The following is a 20,752-nucleotide window of genomic DNA, read 5'->3' as shown; positions in this document are numbered from 1 at the left end:
TAGATATAGTAGAAATAGGTGAGGTCAAAGTTAATTTTATTTCCTCGATCGAGATGGTAGCAGATCCAATGACCAAAGGTTTATCTCTGGAGAAATTCAGAGAACATGTGACTAGAATGGGATTGAGAGAAACCTAGGAGAAGCAATCTCATGGTCGACATGCATAACTCTGCAAATTATGGGGACGCCTAGAAAATTGGAGTGATGGTGATACCTAAATGAAAATTTTGGTCATTTGTAAAATAATTGATAATGTGATTAAGAAAAACCTCATGAATGGCCATAGGGTGAGTACTTGACGAAATTTCAGTGCAGATTGATTAATTAAGTAAAAGGTTGATTGTGGTAAAGTAGCTGATAAGGTAATTAAGGAAAGACTCAGGTGAGTAAGTACTTAGCGAACATTCAGTGACATTCACTAAAGTTTTAGTGAAATGTGATTTGATTACCCAAGTAAACGGTTAATCATTTGCAAAGTCGTTGATAAGGTGATTAGGGAAAACCTCTGGAATAGCCTCTAGAGGAAGTACTTAACGAAAATTCAGCGTAGGTCGATACATGTGTTTTGTATTCGGCTGAAGTCGTCAATTGTGACAGGGGAATGAATAATTGATCCAATCACGAGATATAGATTATTGATCCAGTCACGGAGAATTGATGTCGTTCATTAAATTTTTCTTTTTAGTAAAATGAAGTCACCCCTAATATGTGATCAGTGGGAGCACATATGGTAAAGGGCTCGGTCAGATAAGGTAATAACAAAAACGTGTGCACGTAGAGGCTTGTCATGCTCTGACGCCGATCTGCAAGAGTAGCAGATGAGAGTTGAGTAGTGGAAAACTCATATTGGTACTAAGATAAAATACTCAACTGGATCATCACCGTTTTGTGTGATCAAGTGGGAGATGTTATTCTAAGGGGTGTGATCACCAAACGGTGTACCTCTTGGAATAACATCCTCTAACATAGTGATGGTTCCCATGAATGGTGATGTTTAAGGAAGTGTCAATAGACACAACCTTTTGATTTAGTCAAAATGTTGTGTGTGACTAGTAAAGTGTCAATAGACACAACCTTTTGATTTAGTCAAAAGGTTGTGTCACTTCTTAAGGTTGTGACCTTTGGTTTACCAATGGTTGTGCCATTTGCCAATAGGTTGTGTCACTTCTTAAGATTGTGACCTTTGGGTTACCATTGGTTTACCAATGATTGTGTCATTTGCCAACCGGTGCATGATGACCTATAAATAGGGGTCATTGGTGTACAAATGAATGCACTTAATTCCCTTTGTTCATCACCAGCTTGTGGGACAAATACCCTCATAGGAGTGTCACTATATTGTCATAATTCCGCTTCCATTTATTCTTTATTTCTCTACAAATTGTAATTTAAAACACTCTCCTTGAACTTTAGAAGCGATACTACCTTTGATTAATTAGGGCTAACTTCAAAGAATTACGTAGAAATTGTGAAGCATGCAGTCATGGCTAGGGTGGCGCATCCGTTAAAACTAGTACTTTTAATGTTGAAAGACTAATCCATGCATATTGTTTGATCCATGTGAGCTTCCCAGCCTATCATGAATATATATGCATGGTTGATCAATCACATCAGATCATGTCGAGAAGTGCTTTTCCAAACGTTAAGAGCAAGACGGACGTACATACTGCATGGAATGTCATCTTCCTGACCACAAGAATATCAGACTCGGCTGGCCAGTAATGGTTATTTTGTCAAACCTAGGATTCAATATTTGCCTTGGTGGTTGCATTGGTGCATGGCACCTCCACCTCGCATACATGCATGCCAACCGAAGGACGTGAGCTGCATGAAGATGTGAGGCATGCATATTAATTAATGCAATAATATTGCTTCGACGGTGCTCGGAATATATAGGCAGTATCTTGTGTTGATTAATCGTGATTAGGGCTGTAAATGAACCAGTCTGTTCGATAGCCCGCTCGATACTCGCTCAGTTAAATTCAAATCGAACTCGATTCATGAAAAAAAAAAAGCTCACTCATGAAAGCAAATACCCGCTCGAATTATAAATGACACATACCCGACAAAACTCGACTCGACTCGGCTAATGCTCGCTCATTTATGCTTGAGTCAACTCGTTAGCTCGACTCGATTAAAACTCAGTCATATATTGATAAATATATACATATACATATGTATATATACACACATTTATATGTAGTAACTAATAATATAAGCAAACCACTTTTATAATTAAATATATAATATGTAATCTAATTATTTATGTTTATATAGTGAATATACTTCATAAGTATATTTTATAATTTATATAATAATTAGTCGATAAAACTTAATAATTACTAATATGTGAGAACCATATATAAAATATATATATGCTATCATATTAAGTGTATGTACTAATAATATATGTAAGCATATAATATATTATTTTTTTGGATAAATATCAACTAGTTATATATTAATTATTTATAAAATTTTATAATTCAATAGAGATTCTACTTGTTAGTTGTATCAATTTAATATTATATATTTTTTTAAATTTATTAATTATTAAATCTTATTCAAAAAATAAAAAATTTCACAATTCGAGCTCAAGCTCGGCTCAACTCGAACTCGTTTGTGGGACGAGCTCGAGCTCGAGTTAAATGTTTAACTTATCGAGTCGAGCTCGAACAAAGAATAAAAAAAAAATCTCGAGCTTGGGCTCGAGCTTGTCGAGTATTTTGAGTCGAGCCGAGCTCAGCAAGTCAAAAATCGGTTCTGCTCGATTACAGCCCTAATCGTGATTCATGCCTTCTCAGGGCTAGCTACTCGATCGGATGAACCTTGGGCAAGCTGCTTGCTCGCTGGTGCGTTAGATCATACAGTCAGTTATACAAATATTATACATTTTTTTAAGTCATGAGTTAAGTGCTGCTATTTTTTAAAGAGTCTTGTTACACAGAAGTTTTACACTCTGCAGATTATTTAAAATATATAATTTTATTTTTTTATCCTCATATTTTATATTTTATATTTCATGAAATATGAAGATAAAAAAGCAAAATCATATGGTTTTAAATAGTGTGCAGGAGTATGATATTTATGTTTAAATTTTTTTTTAAATAATAAAATTTATTATTAAAAATTAATTTTTTTATATAAATTTTATGTATTTTTTTTAAATACCACTTTTATGATTATATAAAAAATGAGATCTTCTACTTATAAACAGATTTATGAAGCAGTCTATGTATCAATATTAACGTGAACTATTTTATTAAATGTTGATTTTCAAATACACCGTTTCATTAAAATCTACTTTTCTACTTAGTATTGGTGTGCCTGTTCTGCATACAACTAGATTTTTTCATAAAAAATAAATAGAAAAATCTAGTTGTAAATGATTATGCACATTAATATGTGCATTCATTTAATATGATTGATAAAAAAATAAACTTTATTGAAAACAGTGCTAATTTAAATTTAAAATATGAAGACAATAATATTAATATGCAGATTAATACGCAAACTTACTTGTATATAGAAAAACTCAAAATAGATAAGAGTATAATGTTTCAAATGGATAAGCCAATAAGAGCACTAGCATTGGTCTCATCAAAAGGGAGTTTTCATCAAAATTTGATGATTTTGGGATTAAAATGCTGGCATTGGATTCGGTATACTATCAAAGCTCAAGCTTTGAGCTACAGTACCTTCATCTTCATCTCTATATTTGAAGACCCACTATTCATTCTCTATTCCTATTATTTTATTATAAAATATATTTATTACATTTCCTATAATTTGTGTAATGTAATTCTTTCATCTTTTCTTTTGATTACCTTTTTTACTAATACTATTGCATGGTGGGTGTTGATGCATTTTATGGCCTTAACAATATAAATAACCATCTAGTTAATATCAATAATTTAAGTATCAAATTAAATTATTAATGTATATATGGTTAGTGTAATTGTAAAATATAAAAAAAAATTAAAAATATTATTATTAAAAAATAATATTATATTATTATTTTGATGAATCTAATGACTAATTCAATATGAGGTTATAGATAAGAAATTTTTAAATTTATAAAAAATATGTATTTTTTATCAAATTTTAAAGATAAATTTAATGAAATCAATACTAATGCTTTAACCACGTGGTAATATCTAAAGCAGACGTGGGACACGTGGCCGCACAGGGTAAACAAGGACAGCTGCACACAATAACAACTAATGGGCTAAATCACAAACGCGTGGCTCGACTACGACGCTTGGGCTGACATTCATCATTCATCGAGCGGTTGATGCGCACGCCACGAATTTCTAGTGCATGTCTGCCGTTTAATTCAGAGAGATCATATGCTAGTTACGGAGAAGACTTCAAATCAAAAGTTTCGAAAGCGAATCAGACTACAATTACCGGTTAAAGCCGAAAGTCCGGCTGCATGCGAATCGAACCCGAAAGTGATAATCTGCCGATGAGGTCAGTTACAATTGCTTTCTTCCTTTCCGTTTTCTACGCAACCGAACAGGGAATTTTTTATAGAGCTTGGAACCAAGAATGGAATTCTTTTATCCTTCTAGTTTGTAACGAATATTGTCTTATCCTACCCTCTTCCTATCCTCAGATTCGACCTTTTCGAAGTTCAATACTTCCACGCATTCCCGGCTGAAAGACGCAATCTTTTCATCATTATACATCTTAATGCAACCTACTGACTTATATTGATTTTGTCTTTTCTGTCCGGTCATCTCAGATACCGTTGTCTCCACATATACAGTCGGCCTTCCTTTCCTGCAGCACCTAAACTGACGGCTGTATTTCGCATGTCCGGTCATCTCAGATTCCGGCGAGCACTTGATTAGTTAAGCTCCATGAGATGTTTGTGATAATTGTTTTCTCTGTGGTTGGAATTGTAGCGTAGAAGTAAAAAAAAAGTAGTAAAGTGGTAGGTTAGCTCACTAGCCTCAGTGGGGAGGGCCGCTGCAGAGAGTTATGCTGACGAATGCAAGCTCTTTGAACCGACGAAATATTAGAGATAGGATACGTTAAAAATTAAATAAAATATTATTATTATTTTAAAATTTTAAAATTTTGAATTTTTTATTATATTTTATATTAAAATTTAAAAATAATAATATTAATTAAATAAAATGAATTGAGAAGATAAAATCCCTGCAATGCGGTTGCATTATCCGCGTAACCTTTAGCTCTCTGAACCGAAAAAGGTATAACCACTAAATAAAGCCCCAACCTTTTAGGCCTATATAATCTCTACAGAGTAAGAAAGAGAGTAAGAGCGAGAGAGTCATTAAGCATCCATGGATAGTAAATCTGATAGCCGTAACAACTACGATAAGAGTGAGATTAATGGTGATGTATATGAGCCGTCGAGCTCTTTAAACGGTGGTGGCGGTGGCCAAGATGGTGGTCTTCTAAGCTACCTGATCATACGGCCGGAAAAGGGTGGAATCGGGGACTTGTATCGGTACATGGTGCGGGCTGACATAGCGAGCGGGCTGAGGTTCCTGGAGGGTTCGGACGAGGGACTGGTGGGTAAGGTGGCGGCCGACCACAGATGGGTCATACTGGTTTCCATCATTGTGCGCAAGATCATTGCCTTCTTTGGCAAGCCCATGCAGTGGACTGGCTATGCCGTTGATTTCTTTCTTAATCTCCTCTCTCTCAACGGCAACCTCACTGGTTTACTCTACAACCTTTTACGTGGTAAATTAGTATGAAGTGTTTTGTATACTGTACATCCCTCTTGCCTGAGTTGCCTACCTAGTCGAGTATTGGAATCTCTTCATTTCTTTCGATCGTTTGCATGACCCAATAACTCATTGATAATCAAACCTTTCCACGTGACTTCACATAAAATTTAATTACGTGTAGACCAACTACCATTGCTAAATGTCGAGTTGCTAATTGATATCTGTGTTTCCTAAATTTAGAGATGTGATTTTTACCGTAATGCAATGGGAGATGCAGGAAAAGTCGTCCTGCCACGGCGGGACACAGAAACTTTCATAAGTACTATAGGGCATTTAGATGGGCGGATTGACCTGTACAAGGGCCAAAGCTTACTACAAGAGGAGGAGGGTGACGCTGTTTTCAGAGAGAGAAGCATAAGGGTAGAAATTGGGAATCGAAATCTCATGGACCTTTGCATCATGGCCTCCAAGTTAGCCTATGAGAATGCCGAAGTCGTTAGAAATATTGTACTCCACCACTGGAAGGCAAGTCACCCCATATTTACATTCCTCTCTCTCTCTCTCTCTCTCTTCCCCCACTTCATACTTGTTCTCTTATATTCAATGATAAATGAGCTTCTGAACGTCTTTAAAAAAGCAGATGCACTTTGTAAAGTTCTACAACTGCTGGAATGGTAAGGAATTTATTTTCCACATGATTTGTGTTTATTGATACTCCTTAGAACTTCTAGCTTTACTTACATAATGAACGTTCCCATTTGTTCATTTTCCTTCCTTGTTGGGAAAAAAAATGATTTGATAGATTTCCAAAAGGAGATGTCGACCCAAGTGTTCATACTCTGTGACAAGCCTAAGGACGCAAATTTGATATTGATCAGCTTCAGGGGCACAGAACCTTTTGATCCTGATGATTGGAGTACCGATTTTGACTACTCTTGGTATGAGATCCCTGAATTAGGGAAAGTCCACATGGGGTTCTTAGAGGCCTTAGGTTTGGGCAACAGGGCTGATGTTGTCTCCTTCCAGAAACACCTTCAAGTGAAAGACACAAAGTTCTCTCCAAATGGTGGAGATGTTCGGAGAAATCATTCAGAAGGCACAGAATCAATATCTTCGAACACTGATTCTGACCTTCGCGGATTGGATCAGTACTCCTCTGACTCTGAGAGCCCTACTAGTGCTGGCACTAAGAAGATTCCACCAGATACGGTGGAGATGACGGCATACTATTCTGTGAAGAGTAAGCTCTTGAGCTTACTCAAGGAACACAAGAATGCAAAATTCGTGGTGACAGGACATAGCTTAGGTGGGGCTCTTGCCATATTATTCCCGACAGTGCTTGTGCTGCATGAGGAGAAGGAGATAATGCAAAGGTTGTTGTGTGTATACACATTTGGACAGCCCAGGGTTGGGAACAAGGAGCTGGGTAGGTTTATGGAAGCCCATCTGAATTATCCAGTCCCCAAGTACTTCAGGGTGGTCTACTGCAACGACCTTGTGCCAAGGTTGCCTTACGATGACAAAACCTTCTTGTATAAACATTTTGGAGCGTGCCTTTACTATGACAGCCTGTATACTGAGAAGGTATGTATTGGTGCCTCTCTGCCTACAGTTCATTTTTAAAATCAATTTTCAGTTTGTGTACTGTAAAGCCAAAATCATCATGAACCTTGAGCATCCTATCCTGCAGTTCTCGATGATATGGAATTGTCCTCAGGACCTCATGTAACATACAACTGGCAGAGTTGATCAATTCACCTCGATTTTAACTGGGATCTTTTTCAACCTTGTCGGCAAGTGATTTTGTTTATAGAGAGGAAATAAGCACGAGGAAATCACAAAAAGATATTTCATTTCTTGGCTAAAAGTTTTGTATTGAAATATCAAGGAAAATGGAATACATATCCAACGACTGCAGTACTGTGTTTAATGATTACTTAAGTACTTTAGTTAGCATTAAATAATAGCACCTTGTAATTCTTTTTGTGGATATTTCATCTTCTTTAACACTACTGAGTCGGTTTCTTCTTTGATGTATGCATACTTGAAGAACATGGACGAGGAGCCAAACAGAAATTACTTTGGAATGAGATATGTGATACCAGCGTATCTGAATGCTGTTTGGGAGTTAATCCGAAGTTTAACGATGGGGTACACCCACGGGCCAGACTATAAGGAGGGCTGGTTTTCTATATTGCTCAGGGTAATAGGATTGGCACTTCCTGGAATTTCTGCACATTGCCCCACAGATTATGTCAACTCTGCAAGACTTGGAAAGGAACGTATCATACAGATGTCCTCATTCTAAGTAAATTTTCTTCTGCAAACAATGCTTGTCATAGTGTAAGAATAAACACGCAGTCATCAAGTAAAGAGGCCAGAATGATGTTACTTTCTCGAGTTAGGTTTTTGCACTAAGAATGCATGCAGTCTCAACTATTTCTATTTTGTGTGGAAACCCTCATTGTATACCACTCAGATATTGATCATGGTCATGTACCGGTCAGGTACTTCTTATCCCTACCATACCACCCAGCTAGGGTCTTTCATTACCAACCCATTTCCAGTTTCATGCATTGACTTATATGGTTTGACAACCACTGCACAAGCAACAACGATCTTATATATTACAAGAAACTATTTACTCCAAACTATGAGATATATAAATTTTGATTGAAAGAATGAATCTGAGTAGCCTTATTTGTCTGGGAGTTGCCCAACTATTACATTAAAGCTCCACAAATAAAAATAAGAATATCCAAAGCTGAAGACAGATAATCCTTTCTTTATCGAAAAAAATTGCAATGATCATACTAAGAAATGACATGATTTATTTAGCTCAAAGACCTCTTCTGAGATGTTTAATCGTGACCTCTCGAGCCCAAAAATTGAGAACGATGCATAGATCACCATGGCAATTACCTCTCGCATGATAAATGTCGTTTTCTTTTGCTTATTACATTCAACAATGAATCATGCGAGCAACGGCTACCATGTTTGCCTTCATTGAAAAACTGAACGATATTAAATCTCCGTTATCACATCAGACTGTATGAGCCGATTGGATCAAATCCAAGTCCAACTTTTTAAGCCTTACTACAGACTCTACATGACCTCTCAGAGTATGTATCTCCCCTAGCCTGCGAAATTCAAGGTTTATTATGATTAGTGCATTTCAGTTAATATTCAATGCCAAACTATTCAGCTGATTGAAAATTTAGGTATATCAAGGTATTAGAATAAGATAATGAATCGGGAGGGTAAAGGATCTCTGAAAGCTAAGTAATTTCAAAGGGATCAAACCAAACTCAAAGAGAACACTTCAGTAAAACTTTGTGGTACCTGGCTATTTCAGCACGCCGCCTGGCCTGTTCAGCAATCAAAGATGATCGCTTCCCATTGGTCTCCAATTCTGCAGACATCAATCCTTGTAGACTTCTTTGAGAAAGTATCCACTTCGCCTCCCGATCTTCCTTCCCATAATCTTTCTTAGAAGTAAAAGCTGTCTGCTCAAAACAAAAATAAAGATGAAGTAAGAAGAAGCATTTCAAGCAATGGTTGAGAGATTATAGTAAAAACTATGGACTGATGAACACGCCACTAACCTTTCTATCGAACACAAGATTCCATGCTTCTCCGCTCAATGCGTAGCGCACTATGAACTTGATTATATCCAGTGGTATGTAGAAGATCAAACTATATAACCATATAACACCTGCCCATCCCCATCCAATGCCACTAATGGAAGCAAAGCTTATATTTGCATAGACAGCAATTACAGTGGCCACCTGAACACGTAGAAACCAAAGTCTCAGCAAATGCTATGAAACTCTGCTTGTCTTGATTTAGTAAATTTATAAGCAACTTTTATGCACGACATCATAATAGTTAGTTTTGTTGGACTTATTCAAAGAGGAGTCGTTTTTTAATAAACTTTACCAGTTGTGCCACCACAAAAGCAATCATCAAGAGAGTTCCTGGCCTCTCTAGAAATGACCACCCCTGACTGCGTGTAACAAATATGAGAGCCTGGCTGATGATGCTAACTTGCAAATATACAGCTGATGAAACTTCCTCAGTGTTGCTGGATAAGGAGCTTACGTGGAAGTGAGTCTGCAGTGGCATGGATAACCGATACTTACACGGATGAGGTATATATAGCAAATGAAACGATTGTCTTTTCTTTATTTCCTTTCTACAGCATCTCAAGAAACGAAGTTTTAAAACAAGTTTTACGAGTTCTATACCTCAAAAAAAGTGGTGTCCACTACTATCCAGTAAAATAAAACAGTAACCAAAGCAAGATATGTGCCAATGACAACTCCAGTTGCAAATATTTCATTCAGCTTCCAACTGTCAGGCATGGGAGATGGCTTTACCCGATCTTGAGAAATAGTCATGATTGTCCCTGATTCAGTTGCAAAAAAATTTTGAGAAGAAAAAAGGTACCGTGTTCCAAATGGCTAGGCATCAATAATAAAAAGGATAAGTAGATGACAATATGATAAGATGCTTTAAAACTTGAAGCAACATATTTCTCATGCGCAATTATTTTGAGTTGGCTTCTAAATATTTTCTTGAATTTTCTGTTTCACTAACCACTCAGTCTATTCTGTCATTAAAGTTTGATCATATCCATTATTATTGGGGAAAAAAAAAGCAAAAGACAAAAAAAAAAAAAAAAAAAACAGAGGCTACTTGAAATATTACCATCATTCAGTATTGCTATTATCAGAACCATGAAAGGTGGGAAGTCATACTCCCATATCAAGGCTAGAAGCACAAAACCAAGCTGCAAAAAGGTTGAGTTTGAAGAATTATATGAAATGAAGAAAAAAAAATTAACTAAAACACTAGCATTGGTGCTGGTCCATTCGAAAAAGAAAATCAAATAATCCTAACTTACCACAATCCTTATGGTTATGGAGACAGCATATATCTGCATATTTATGCATGCTAATTAGTTTTATAATTAAACAATTTAGAAGCAAGAAATACAGAAAGAAGAAAAAAGGAAACAATATATTTAAATATCATGGTTACTACTACAAAATTTTCAGTTGAATCTAGAATATCTCCAACCTCGAGAACAGCCAGTTAAAGTACCCAGATTTAATATCATCTGTTACATAGGAATCCCATGTCCACTAGAACATAAGAGGTAACACTTGTATGGGAGTCGAACATTCTTATAGTCCAAAGTTGCCTGAAAGGCAACATAGGGGCACCAGTCATAACTTCCCAGTATTTCAATTCTTTCCCGTATGAACCCATTATAGACCTTGATGCCACAGATATAATGCTAAAATCATTATAGACAGAAGAAAGATTATACTTAACTGTATAATTCTTCATTCTTTGGAATATAGCTCTGCTAGTTAACACAGCACTGACAATCACACTTAAGCCAGGTTCAGTTAGGACTATATCAGAAGCACTTCTTGCAGCATCTGTAGCATCTGCCACTGCTATTCCAATATCTGCTTTCTTTAGAGCAGGTGCATCATTCACGCCATCTCCAGTCATTCCAACCACATGCTTTTTTTCTTGTAAAATTTTCACAATTTCGTACTTATGTTCTGAAAGGTATATGGCATGGTAACTAGAATCAGCAAATCACCATGAGACATGACTATAATATGTAACATACAGATGATAAACATATTTTTATCGGTAAGTACATAGTCTGGAGATTTTCATGTAAGCAATCATCTATTTTAGCTGTTTCATTATTAATCATCCAGTTTAGAAGAACGCTTACTTTTATGAGGTCATTTGCATGATCTTGTGATGTGGAAACCTTGCCATACCTAGGCCATAAAATTTTTAATATTGTTGATATGTATGATATATCACCCTAATGCAGTAATTCAGAGTTTTTGCTACATGTTCTTCAGTTAGTTGGCATTTTTCTATTTATACTGAGTAATCACAACTCAACATGTCCCTTCTTTTATCCCTAAGTTAGACATGCACCCTATGTGTCTCAAACTCACATATTCATCCCTCTACACCTTTCTTGTGGACGGAGCCATTTGATGTAGAGCTCAGTCATGGCTCAACAATGAGGAAGAGCAAATGTTGGCCAGGAAGAGGATTTAATAGTATACCCGTCATCCTTCTTCCTTCTCCTCTTCCTCCTCTTAAAAACATGCTTTTATGTTCATGTTCCATCAATCACCAGAAAATAGTAATGTATGTTATCTAATAGAATTAACTTTCCATGAGACATTAGATTACAATACCAGGAAATACACCAGCAAAGCCATCTGCCTTTTCAATGAGCTCATCCACTGGAAGAGCTTCGTGTTCATCTTTGTCACGGCCCAATAATGAAGAAGAGGGGTACATGTTTGTTCCCATACCAAGTCGTCGGCCTGTCTCCTTTGCAATTGCCAACTGATCACCTTCATAGGGCATCATTTACGTATTAATATATCTATTTGAAACTCCTACCCATAGCTTTCTGATATTAACTAGAAAACGAAGATGTAATGGCAAAAATATTTAAAAAAATAAAAAATGAATTTAAAAATAAAGTAGCCGATATTATAAATATTAGGAATTGCTGACTTCTTGGTACATCACATTCATACTTTTTGTATATATGTGAATGCAAAACATGAAAAAAAGATGTTCATCACAGTGAGAAGCACAAGTCCCAGCTATAATATCATAAAGGAGAAAAAAATAGGAGTTGACATTTTCTTAGGCAATTATATGTGGATTTATTGACGCTTATAACTGGTAGAATCAGACTGAGAACTGGTAAATGGTTCATATTGCATTTTTTGGAAGGTAGTTTTTCTTTAAGTTCCCCCCGGTTGCTCAGAGCATCTTTAATGAGTCTAGAGCTCAGGCCAGCATTATTATTTCTTTCAACTTATTCTTGACAGAAAATTTTCTTTAGATTCTCTAAATCATTGGCATACTGAGAGGATAGTTGGTAATTACTGGGGTTTTGAGCATCATTTGTGAATCTAACGGTTCTGGCCAGATTATCATTTGTACTAACTCATGTTTGATCTCCATGTTTCAGTTTACATGCGGATTTTAGTTCCTGATACTTATTGATATAGTTGCATACAATGTTGATATTGTTGGTTGCATGAAAAATTAAGATTATCTATGTAATTATGATGTTTCATTGAGTACTCTTCTTATTAGCAGTCTAAATAATGATTTCTTTTTGCTATTGTAAATATTGTTGTCCTACGGGATTATTTTGATCCATAACCAATTCAGGAACTGTTGTGAATCTTTGCTAAGGTAAATCTAACTAATTTACTGTATATACATTGTGCATTCATAATATCCATAGTTTTTTTTTATCTCAAAGTTACAAATTATATCTATAACAAGAATACAAATTACAAATTTCAGCACCCAAGATGAGTCTGATGAAGAAAATGTCTCGTCACATAAAAAACAAGTTATAGAAGAGACAAAAAAGAGGTGACCTCTATCTATTGAAATTAAATTAAACTCTCTTAGTGTTAGCTAAACTAAGTGGAAACAATTCATAGGAGAAAAATCTTCAATGTCAAGACATAAAGACTACTCTAAATAAAGATGGAAATGGAATCTTGGAAATATTTGAACTATTTGTCATCATTAGAAATCCAAAAGTACCTGTAATCATCTTAACATTGACTCCAAGGTTAAGAGCTCTGCGGATGGTCTCAGCACTATCATGTCTTGGAGGATCAAACAAGGGTAACAAACCACAAAATGTCCAAGGACTTCCAGGAGACTCCTTAGTTCTTTCAGGAATTTCCTTAAAGTTTGATCAAATGAAGTCAATGAACATGTCAGTGAGACAGCATCAAATGATATGGCTTCTAAATAACTGCTTAAATGATGAAATGCTATCCAATTTCAAGATTTTATCCTTGAAGTGCAAACTTATCGATTTAACTCACCAGTCTGACCAATTAACATCGGGAATAAAAAGCTAAAAAGATAGCCATGCTACCTGATAAGCAACTCCTAGAGATCGCAAGCCCCTCTCGGCAAATTTGTCAATGATAGAATGCACTTTTCCAGCAATCTCGTTTTTCTCTTGGCAAAGATCAAGAATCTGACAGTTTAGGCAAACAATTTAGAAAATATATCATGCTCTGATACAAAGTCCTGAAAGATAAGTTGAATTTGGTACACCACATTCTTATGGTTGGCAATTTATTCGTAAAAATATTGAGTTAAGGAACCCATTTTTGTGACTTCTCATCAATGCAGGGGTTGGAACTTTGCTCTAAAAGGTCATGGGGGAAGGAAAAATCAGGAAAAATGAAATATATGATTGTACTTTATGAAAATATGGATACCTGTTCGGGAGCTCCTTTGGTGGCACGATGCCAGTTACCATCAGAATCAATATATGTAATTGCAGTACGTTTGTCCACTGGATTGAATGGAAGGAAATGCACTTCCTTGATATTTGCGCGTGCCTAAAGATGACAGACACTCAGTTTCAGGCATATAAGCAAACATACCCAAACAAAGGAATAGAAGTAGTAAACCTCAGTAGAACTGAGATATCTTATTTATAGCGCTACCTCTTTTGGATCAGCAAGCATGTTAGTGATGGCTGCATCAATAGCATCTTGATTTTCCTGTCTTGCTGCTCTGGCTGCAAGCAAGACAACTGTGTCTTTGTCCATATCTTTGTTAAATACCTGTGCATATATGAGTTACTGTTAGGATTATTAGAACAAATGAGGGAATTGAATTACTAGGATCTTCTCAGAGCTCCATGCACAGAAATTCAGAAGCTTCTTATTGAAATCAGAAAAGAGAAACCAGGAGCTGTATGATATGGTAATTAATCACATGGTAATTAATCATCTTCAGTTGTGATGTATAATATTTGAGACTGATATATCCAACATAGAGATCTTTCGATCCAATAGATAAAATGCGTCTTCTCATGAAAAAAGAGCCATAAACACAATGATTTCACACTTCTCTTTTCTTACCCCTAACCACAGATCTTAATTTTTCACAACTTCATCAACAAAATGACCATCATGGTCATATATGCTACATAGATTTCCCAAGCCCAGTATGAATTCAAGTAGAAAAACAGAGTAAGACTAGCATTCCCATGAAATAAATAGATGAGATGCAGCTAACCAAAATAACTTGGCTATTTCAAAATAAAATAAAAAAACTTAGCGAGAATCTTGTTTATTTCATGAATATGAATTCTCCATAAGAAAGTGTGATGCAGAATAATTAATGTTGCACACATATTCAGGGCACAATAACAAAGGAAAAATATGAATGAAATTGTCCCTCGGCATGCTACTATGAATATATTTTCAAGGAATTTGATGACTTATATTTTAAGATAATATTTAAACATGCAAAGGGTTTCTACAGGATCAGCACCAACCTTTCAATCAGACTCAATCAGTACATCTAAAACCATCCTAAAATAAGCAAAAAATGGAGGAAGTTTCAAGTTGGATAGCATTCTGCCTACAACTGGCAAAATTGAAAGCTCTTGACTGAATGAAAACTACTTGAGTTGTGTCACTTAACTGTCAATCTAACTACTTATCTACTTCTCTCATGTTTGCAAAACTTTTGGGGCACAAAAGGTGGATTTCCATGGCAAAAACATATCAGATAAACATACCTAATAATTTAAAATTTGTGATCATGATGTGCTATGTGCAGAAAAGTATAAGTTCATGAGTTATTCTATTCTCAATCCGCTGTGTAGAGCACATCATCCACATCATTTAAATGGTAGGATTTAATTTGTAAGATTCAAAATTTAAAATTTCTCTTTCAAATTAAATTATGCCACGTAAGCACTTTACTAGGTATGTTATCCACACTGGCTTATAAATAGAATTTCTACTTGTATGGAAGTTCTCGTGAGTGAGATTTGGTACCTCAATAAGGTTCCGATCAACAGTGAGGCGATTCAGAGTAAGAGTTCCAGTTTTATCACTGCAAAGGACATCCATTCCTGCCATTTCTTCAATTGCTGTCATCCTTTTTGTAATGGCACCCTTCAAAAATGAATATAACATTTCGAACAATCTCAATATTGGTTTTTTGAGTTTCACATTGTGTTTGTTAATGGAGGAAAGCACAAAGTCGAAATATGTTTCATTTTGCAAATATGATCACTATTTTGATAGGCTTTGGTTTTAACTTCATCTTATTTATTTGCTGCAGAAACTTTGGTAGTATAAATTCCATAGTAGCTCTATCATATAATGACTTGCACCTGTTGAGATAGTCGATGAGAACCAATAGCAAGTGTCACAGATAATACTGTCGGCATAGCAATGGGTATTCCTCCAATTAAGAGAACAAGAAGGTTGTTAATCCCATCCCTGTATGAACGATGCTGTACAGGAAACATGACAACAATCTCAAGAATCATTCCCACAGCTATAGAGCAAATGCAAAAGTTCCCTATGGAGGTAAGGACCTGCAGAAAACAAGTTATGATGTCACATTATAATTGGAAATCAAAATTTTCATAATGCTACAACAGCATAATAAAGAATTTCTAAGTCACCTGCTGGAAATGACCAACAACTTCGGTGCTGTCAACTAAATGTGCGGCTTTTCCAAAAAAAGAGTGGACACCAGTTGCTATCACTACAGCTTCAATCTCTCCATGCTTACATGTTGAGCCAGAATATACTTCATCACCCGTCCTCTTAGTGACAGGTAGAGACTCCCCAGTAAGAGCTGACTGCACAGACAAAATACACATTAGACCTATTATAACAGGTACTATATAAGCAGTTATATCAGATACATTGGAAGACAAAGGTATAATAACCCAACAGAAAGTATAGACACACGCTGAGAGTGCAGTATAATAAAACAGCTCCTTATTTAGCTTTTGAGAAGCACTTGCCTGGTCAATTTTTAGTGGGTCTCCTTCAAGCAGGCGAGCATCAGCAGGAATGATGTCTCCAAGCTTTATGCTAATTATATCTCCTGGTACCAAGATAGCTGCATCTTGCTCCTGCCACTGCCCATCTCTGAGAACCTGCATGAAGAGATGGTGTGTTGATATTTTATCGTACATAAAAGAGTTGTTATTTGAAAATCTTAGGCAATAAAAAGAACCCCAAGGAATGGGCATCCTTTGATGGATAAAGGAGACTAGAAGTAAAAGCTACAAAAAATCCAACATTTATAAGATCCTTAAAAAGATCAAGGAAGCTGAGAAAACCTCTAAGGCCTCTTCTACAGGCTCATTTCCCACTGAATCACACTTCTCAACTCTATATTATTAGGAGCTCCTTGGAAGTGTTTGTCATTAGAACTTTATTCGTTTATTATTACTAACTTGACCAACAAGGTTAAAGAAAGAACCCTGCAAGTAATGGCATTATTTTTTTCACTAGAGCTTGTCTGCACATGCCCATATGTGTATGCTTGTGCAAGTGCATATGGATGCTGAAGCAGGAATAGCAAGGTAGTGACAGTAGCCCCCCGGGGGGAGGGGGGGCAAAGTAGCATAGTAGATACACCATAAACTGTAAACTGAAATCATATTTTCAGAAGAAGGTTCCGTTCAATGATTTTTGCTAAAATGTATGGCATTCCCTAAGTATGACAAAAAAGAAGCCAACTAATGCAAGGTAAAATTTGGTCATGTTGTAAACAAATTTAACTATTTTCCCAGCTGAAGGCATCAATCAGAGTGTCACACCTTCGTTTTAGGAGCTAAACGGGCCATAAGTGCTGCTGCAGCATTCCCTGCATTGTTTTCCTCAATAAAACTGATTGTTGAATTGATAATGAGTAGGCAAACGATCCCTACAAAGTCTTGCCAGTCAGGACCCTCCCCCTGAAGTATGAACAAATCAGATTAGCTTCTTAAATTGTACAGGAGCAAGGCACAAAAAATAAAATAAAGAAAGAAGATTCATTAAGTGAAATTGCATGCTAGGATATAGGCTACTTCCTCCGCCATTGGCAAGGACAATTGCCATTATTGCTGCAGCTTCCATAACCCATGACAAGGGATTCCACATAAAACTTAGAAATTTCAAAAATTTGTTCTCCTGCATCAAAAGGGAAAAAGGAGGCGGTTTCCAAAGTTAGAGATCAACTTAAAATGATGAACTTTTTTACACCATGAATATTACTCTCTGAAAGAGCCACTCTGAATTTTGTAAATAAGCCACAAGCAATATGGTATCGAACAATATTATTCAGCTATATATAAAGATAAATTGTAGTCAAGAGCCAAGTTGGTTAATGCTGTTGATCTGAAATCCAGCTTGGATTGACTCTTCTATTTGCTTCAAAAAATAATCGTGATCTCTTACTAATTACAGATTTCTTAAACTTACTGGCTTCTCTTCGAGCTTGTTTAGGCCAAAAAGCTTCACTCGGGCTTCAGCATCTTCAGTTGAAAGTCCTCCCCGTGATGTTCTAAGCTGTTCAAAAACCTCTTCCAATGGTATGCGCTCCTATAAAATCATAGCGTTTGGAAGATGTTAATAGTGATACAGAGGGTGAATGTCAAACTGTGGTACTTGCAATGATTTCTTAAAACATACCAAATCGATCCCATCTCGATTGAAATTCTCGGGATCTAGCAATGGTTTATCCAAATCCTCAGCCATGTTTCAAGCCCCGGGACCTGTAGTTACAGTCAAACAAAGGTTATGAATTCAATTAACACGAAAAATTCAAAATCGTTTTCAGTTGAAGAGTAGGAGAAACTAAATGGTTAATACAAGAAAATTAACCATCTCCAGAACTTAGTTAGGTTCTGAGATAAAAACAAGTTTCTATTTGAGCTATAATTCTGCGACTAGCACAAAAAAACTCTACCTATCAAGCCTAATCCAACAGTTTGGATTTCTGTCACAGATCCAAACTTATTCTAACCATAAACTTGGTCTTAAACCTTTCATCTTCCTTGACGGAATCAATGAATGTTCATTCTCCTATTCTTAAATTGCGAGATTCTAAGACAATCCTCCAGCACAATGTTCTGATATCAACTGACATTATCACCATTATCTCTAAATTCATACACCAAGTTAACATAAACGTGGTATAAGTAGTTCTTAAATGGCTGAATCCCAAGGAGAGAAAGAATAAGATCCATCGGTAACATAAGTAAATGCAAATTCAAAATCATTTTTCAAAGTCAATCATGAAGATCAATCTGAGTAAACTGAGTAAACTGAACTCGAACTGATGAAGAGCTTAACAGCATTTATAGCGAACAAACTAGAATGATCTTGCATTACAATGGGATAACAAACCAAAGAGCTAATGTCATTATCAATTGCATCACCGCCAATAAGCTCACAGGAATAGATCAAGTTCAGCGTACGAAACAAGAACAAAACTTTAACAAAAGAAAGAAAAGATGGAAAATTTTCATTACTTGCTGGTGCAAACAGCTGAGAAAATATGAATATCTGAGCAATAGAGAAGCTGCAGGAGTGAAGGTGAAGAGCCTCCTCCTCCTCCTCCTCCTCTTCCTTTTCGAAAGAAGTGGATGAAGTGGAACAATGAAGCCGAGGCAGGGATCTGGAGTGAACAAGAAGTGGGAACTTTAAAAGGGGATAGCGTCATTAGTTCCAAATCTAGATGATTTGGTGGCTGACCATTGGTTAGCAGTCCAGGACGAGCGGATGATGCCATTCTTGCATTTCCAAATCTGGGTCGCGCCATTACGCTTTCTTTAATTACTTTATGATTCAGAGACAAAAGGGGTTAAGAAGATGGGAGGAGACCGTTAGCTTAAGTTGCTTAACTGCCTTTCAGAACGCACCCTTCAAACCATACCTACCGTTCCCTCCTCAGACCCAACAATGCCTCTCTGTCCTCTTTGGTCAATGGCACTACTTCCGCCACCACTACGACAGTCGTGCAGACAGCATATGTATGTATATAACGCCTGGTCAAAGACAAGAGTAGACAGTTGCACACCTCCAAATCCAGCAAACTAAGCTAATTCGATCGGCTGATTTTGGGGGTCCCAATTATGCGTAACAATCCCTATTTGCAACTTCTTCAAACATATAATTTTGTTAGGTAATAATTGGGTGTTACGTTTCAATCTCATGCTCTGCATCTTCCCTTCGATTTTATCAATCCATGACCATCTGTCGTTCATGTTTTGGTTTTCCTGGAGAAAAAAATTACATGGTCCCACAGCATGGCCGTGGCTCCACGTTCAGTATCACTTGGTCCTCGTTCACTTGTTTAAAAAGTTTAACTTGATTAAAAAAATAAAAAATAAAAAGAAAGATTTAATTATTTATATTATATTATTAACATATAAGAATTCTTATTCAATAAGTGAACTCAATATGTATAATATTTCATTAAATATAATAGAGTGTAAATTCAAGATTTGAAATTAAGACTGCTGCTCAAATATTATGTGAAATTACTACTTATCCTAAAAATTTAATCTAATAAGAATAATAGATAAATTTAATTATTTGTATTATATTCTTTAATTCAAATAATTGTGTTATTCCTATCATAAATAAGGATAATATCATGGTTTAATCATCTAATTCAACTCTCAAATTTGGAACACTCCTAAGAAAATGTTGGTGCAAATAAATATGATGAGACAGTAGATAATGAATTCTAATCATGGCTAGCAAGTATTCTTGAAGAAAGAACAAGAACATGTGCTCGAAAATGAGAATATGTTGGAAAATGAAAAGAATATATACAATAAATTGGGAATTACTCGTAATATGTAATGAGGTTGTAGTTGTCGTGTGACTAAGGTCTTGTTTGTATTCGTAATTCATTTCAATCCATATCAACTCATCTCATCTCATCATTACAATTTTTTCAAATTTTCATTCAAAATATAATAAACAATTCAATTTTTTCAAATTTCAAAATAACTTTCTTAAATTTTTATATAAAATATAATAAATAATTTAACTTTTATTCTACTATTCACAAATAATCTCAACTCATTTCTGAATCTAAATCACTCCTAATTCATAAATTAAAAAAATATATATGAAGTTTTTATCCTCCTTAAAAATTAATCCACTAAAAAAAAA

General features: G+C 35.8%; 2 protein-coding genes across 2 annotated transcripts; one reads left to right on the top strand and one right to left on the bottom strand.

Annotated features, from left to right (window-relative positions):
- Window positions 1–5,194: 5,194 nt before the first annotated feature.
- Window positions 5,195–8,153, top strand: LOC108983059 (triacylglycerol lipase OBL1). Its single transcript, XM_018954582.2, has 5 exons — window positions 5,195–5,718; window positions 5,983–6,230; window positions 6,346–6,379; window positions 6,508–7,289; window positions 7,756–8,153. Exons 1-5 carry the CDS (start codon window positions 5,313–5,315, stop codon window positions 8,011–8,013), a joined length of 1,728 nt encoding a protein of 575 aa, XP_018810127.2. The 5' UTR covers window positions 5,195–5,312; the 3' UTR covers window positions 8,014–8,153.
- A 192-nt stretch (window positions 8,154–8,345) lies between these two features.
- Window positions 8,346–19,259, bottom strand: LOC108983058 (ATPase 10, plasma membrane-type-like). Its single transcript, XM_018954581.2, has 22 exons — window positions 19,099–19,259; window positions 18,257–18,339; window positions 18,047–18,166; window positions 17,657–17,755; window positions 17,401–17,538; window positions 16,597–16,731; window positions 16,249–16,428; window positions 15,952–16,158; window positions 15,611–15,730; window positions 14,264–14,383; window positions 14,033–14,155; window positions 13,681–13,785; window positions 13,338–13,482; window positions 11,951–12,112; window positions 11,046–11,284; window positions 10,612–10,644; window positions 10,416–10,497; window positions 9,953–10,113; window positions 9,645–9,818; window positions 9,311–9,493; window positions 9,048–9,211; window positions 8,346–8,845 (listed from the first exon to the last, which is right to left on the bottom strand). Exons 2-22 carry the CDS (start codon window positions 18,320–18,322, stop codon window positions 8,749–8,751), a joined length of 2,853 nt encoding a protein of 950 aa, XP_018810126.1. The 5' UTR covers window positions 18,323–18,339; window positions 19,099–19,259; the 3' UTR covers window positions 8,346–8,748.
- Window positions 19,260–20,752: the final 1,493 nt, after the last annotated feature.

The sequence above is a fragment of the Juglans regia genome, chromosome 7 (genome assembly GCF_001411555.2).
Source record: "Juglans regia cultivar Chandler chromosome 7, Walnut 2.0, whole genome shotgun sequence".
In the NCBI taxonomy this organism is placed as follows: Eukaryota; Viridiplantae; Streptophyta; class Magnoliopsida; order Fagales; family Juglandaceae; genus Juglans; species Juglans regia.
The sequence above is the reverse complement of the archived record's forward strand: the minus strand, read 5'-3'. Positions and strand labels throughout refer to the sequence as shown.

What these genes read in the sequence shown, in the direction of transcription:
- LOC108983058 (XM_018954581.2), bottom strand. Translation starts at nt 18,322, where the DNA reads ATGGCTGAGGATTTGGATAAACCATTGCTAGATCCCGAGAATTTCAAT. An exon ending in CTTTTGTGGTGGCACAACTG is followed by an intron (nt 9,494 to 9,644) that starts GTAAAGTTTATT and finishes CTACGTGTTCAG; the next exon opens with GTGGCCACTGTAATTGCTGT. An exon ending in CGGCGTGCTGAAATAGCCAG is followed by an intron (nt 8,846 to 9,047) that starts GTACCACAAAGT and finishes TGAATTTCGCAG; the next exon opens with GCTAGGGGAGATACATACTC.
- LOC108983059 (XM_018954582.2), top strand. Translation starts at nt 5,313, where the DNA reads ATGGATAGTAAATCTGATAGCCGTAACAACTACGATAAGAGTGAGATT. An exon ending in ACTCTACAACCTTTTACGTG is followed by an intron (nt 5,719 to 5,982) that starts GTAAATTAGTAT and finishes TGGGAGATGCAG; the next exon opens with GAAAAGTCGTCCTGCCACGG. An exon ending in ACAGCCTGTATACTGAGAAG is followed by an intron (nt 7,290 to 7,755) that starts GTATGTATTGGT and finishes GCATACTTGAAG; the next exon opens with AACATGGACGAGGAGCCAAA.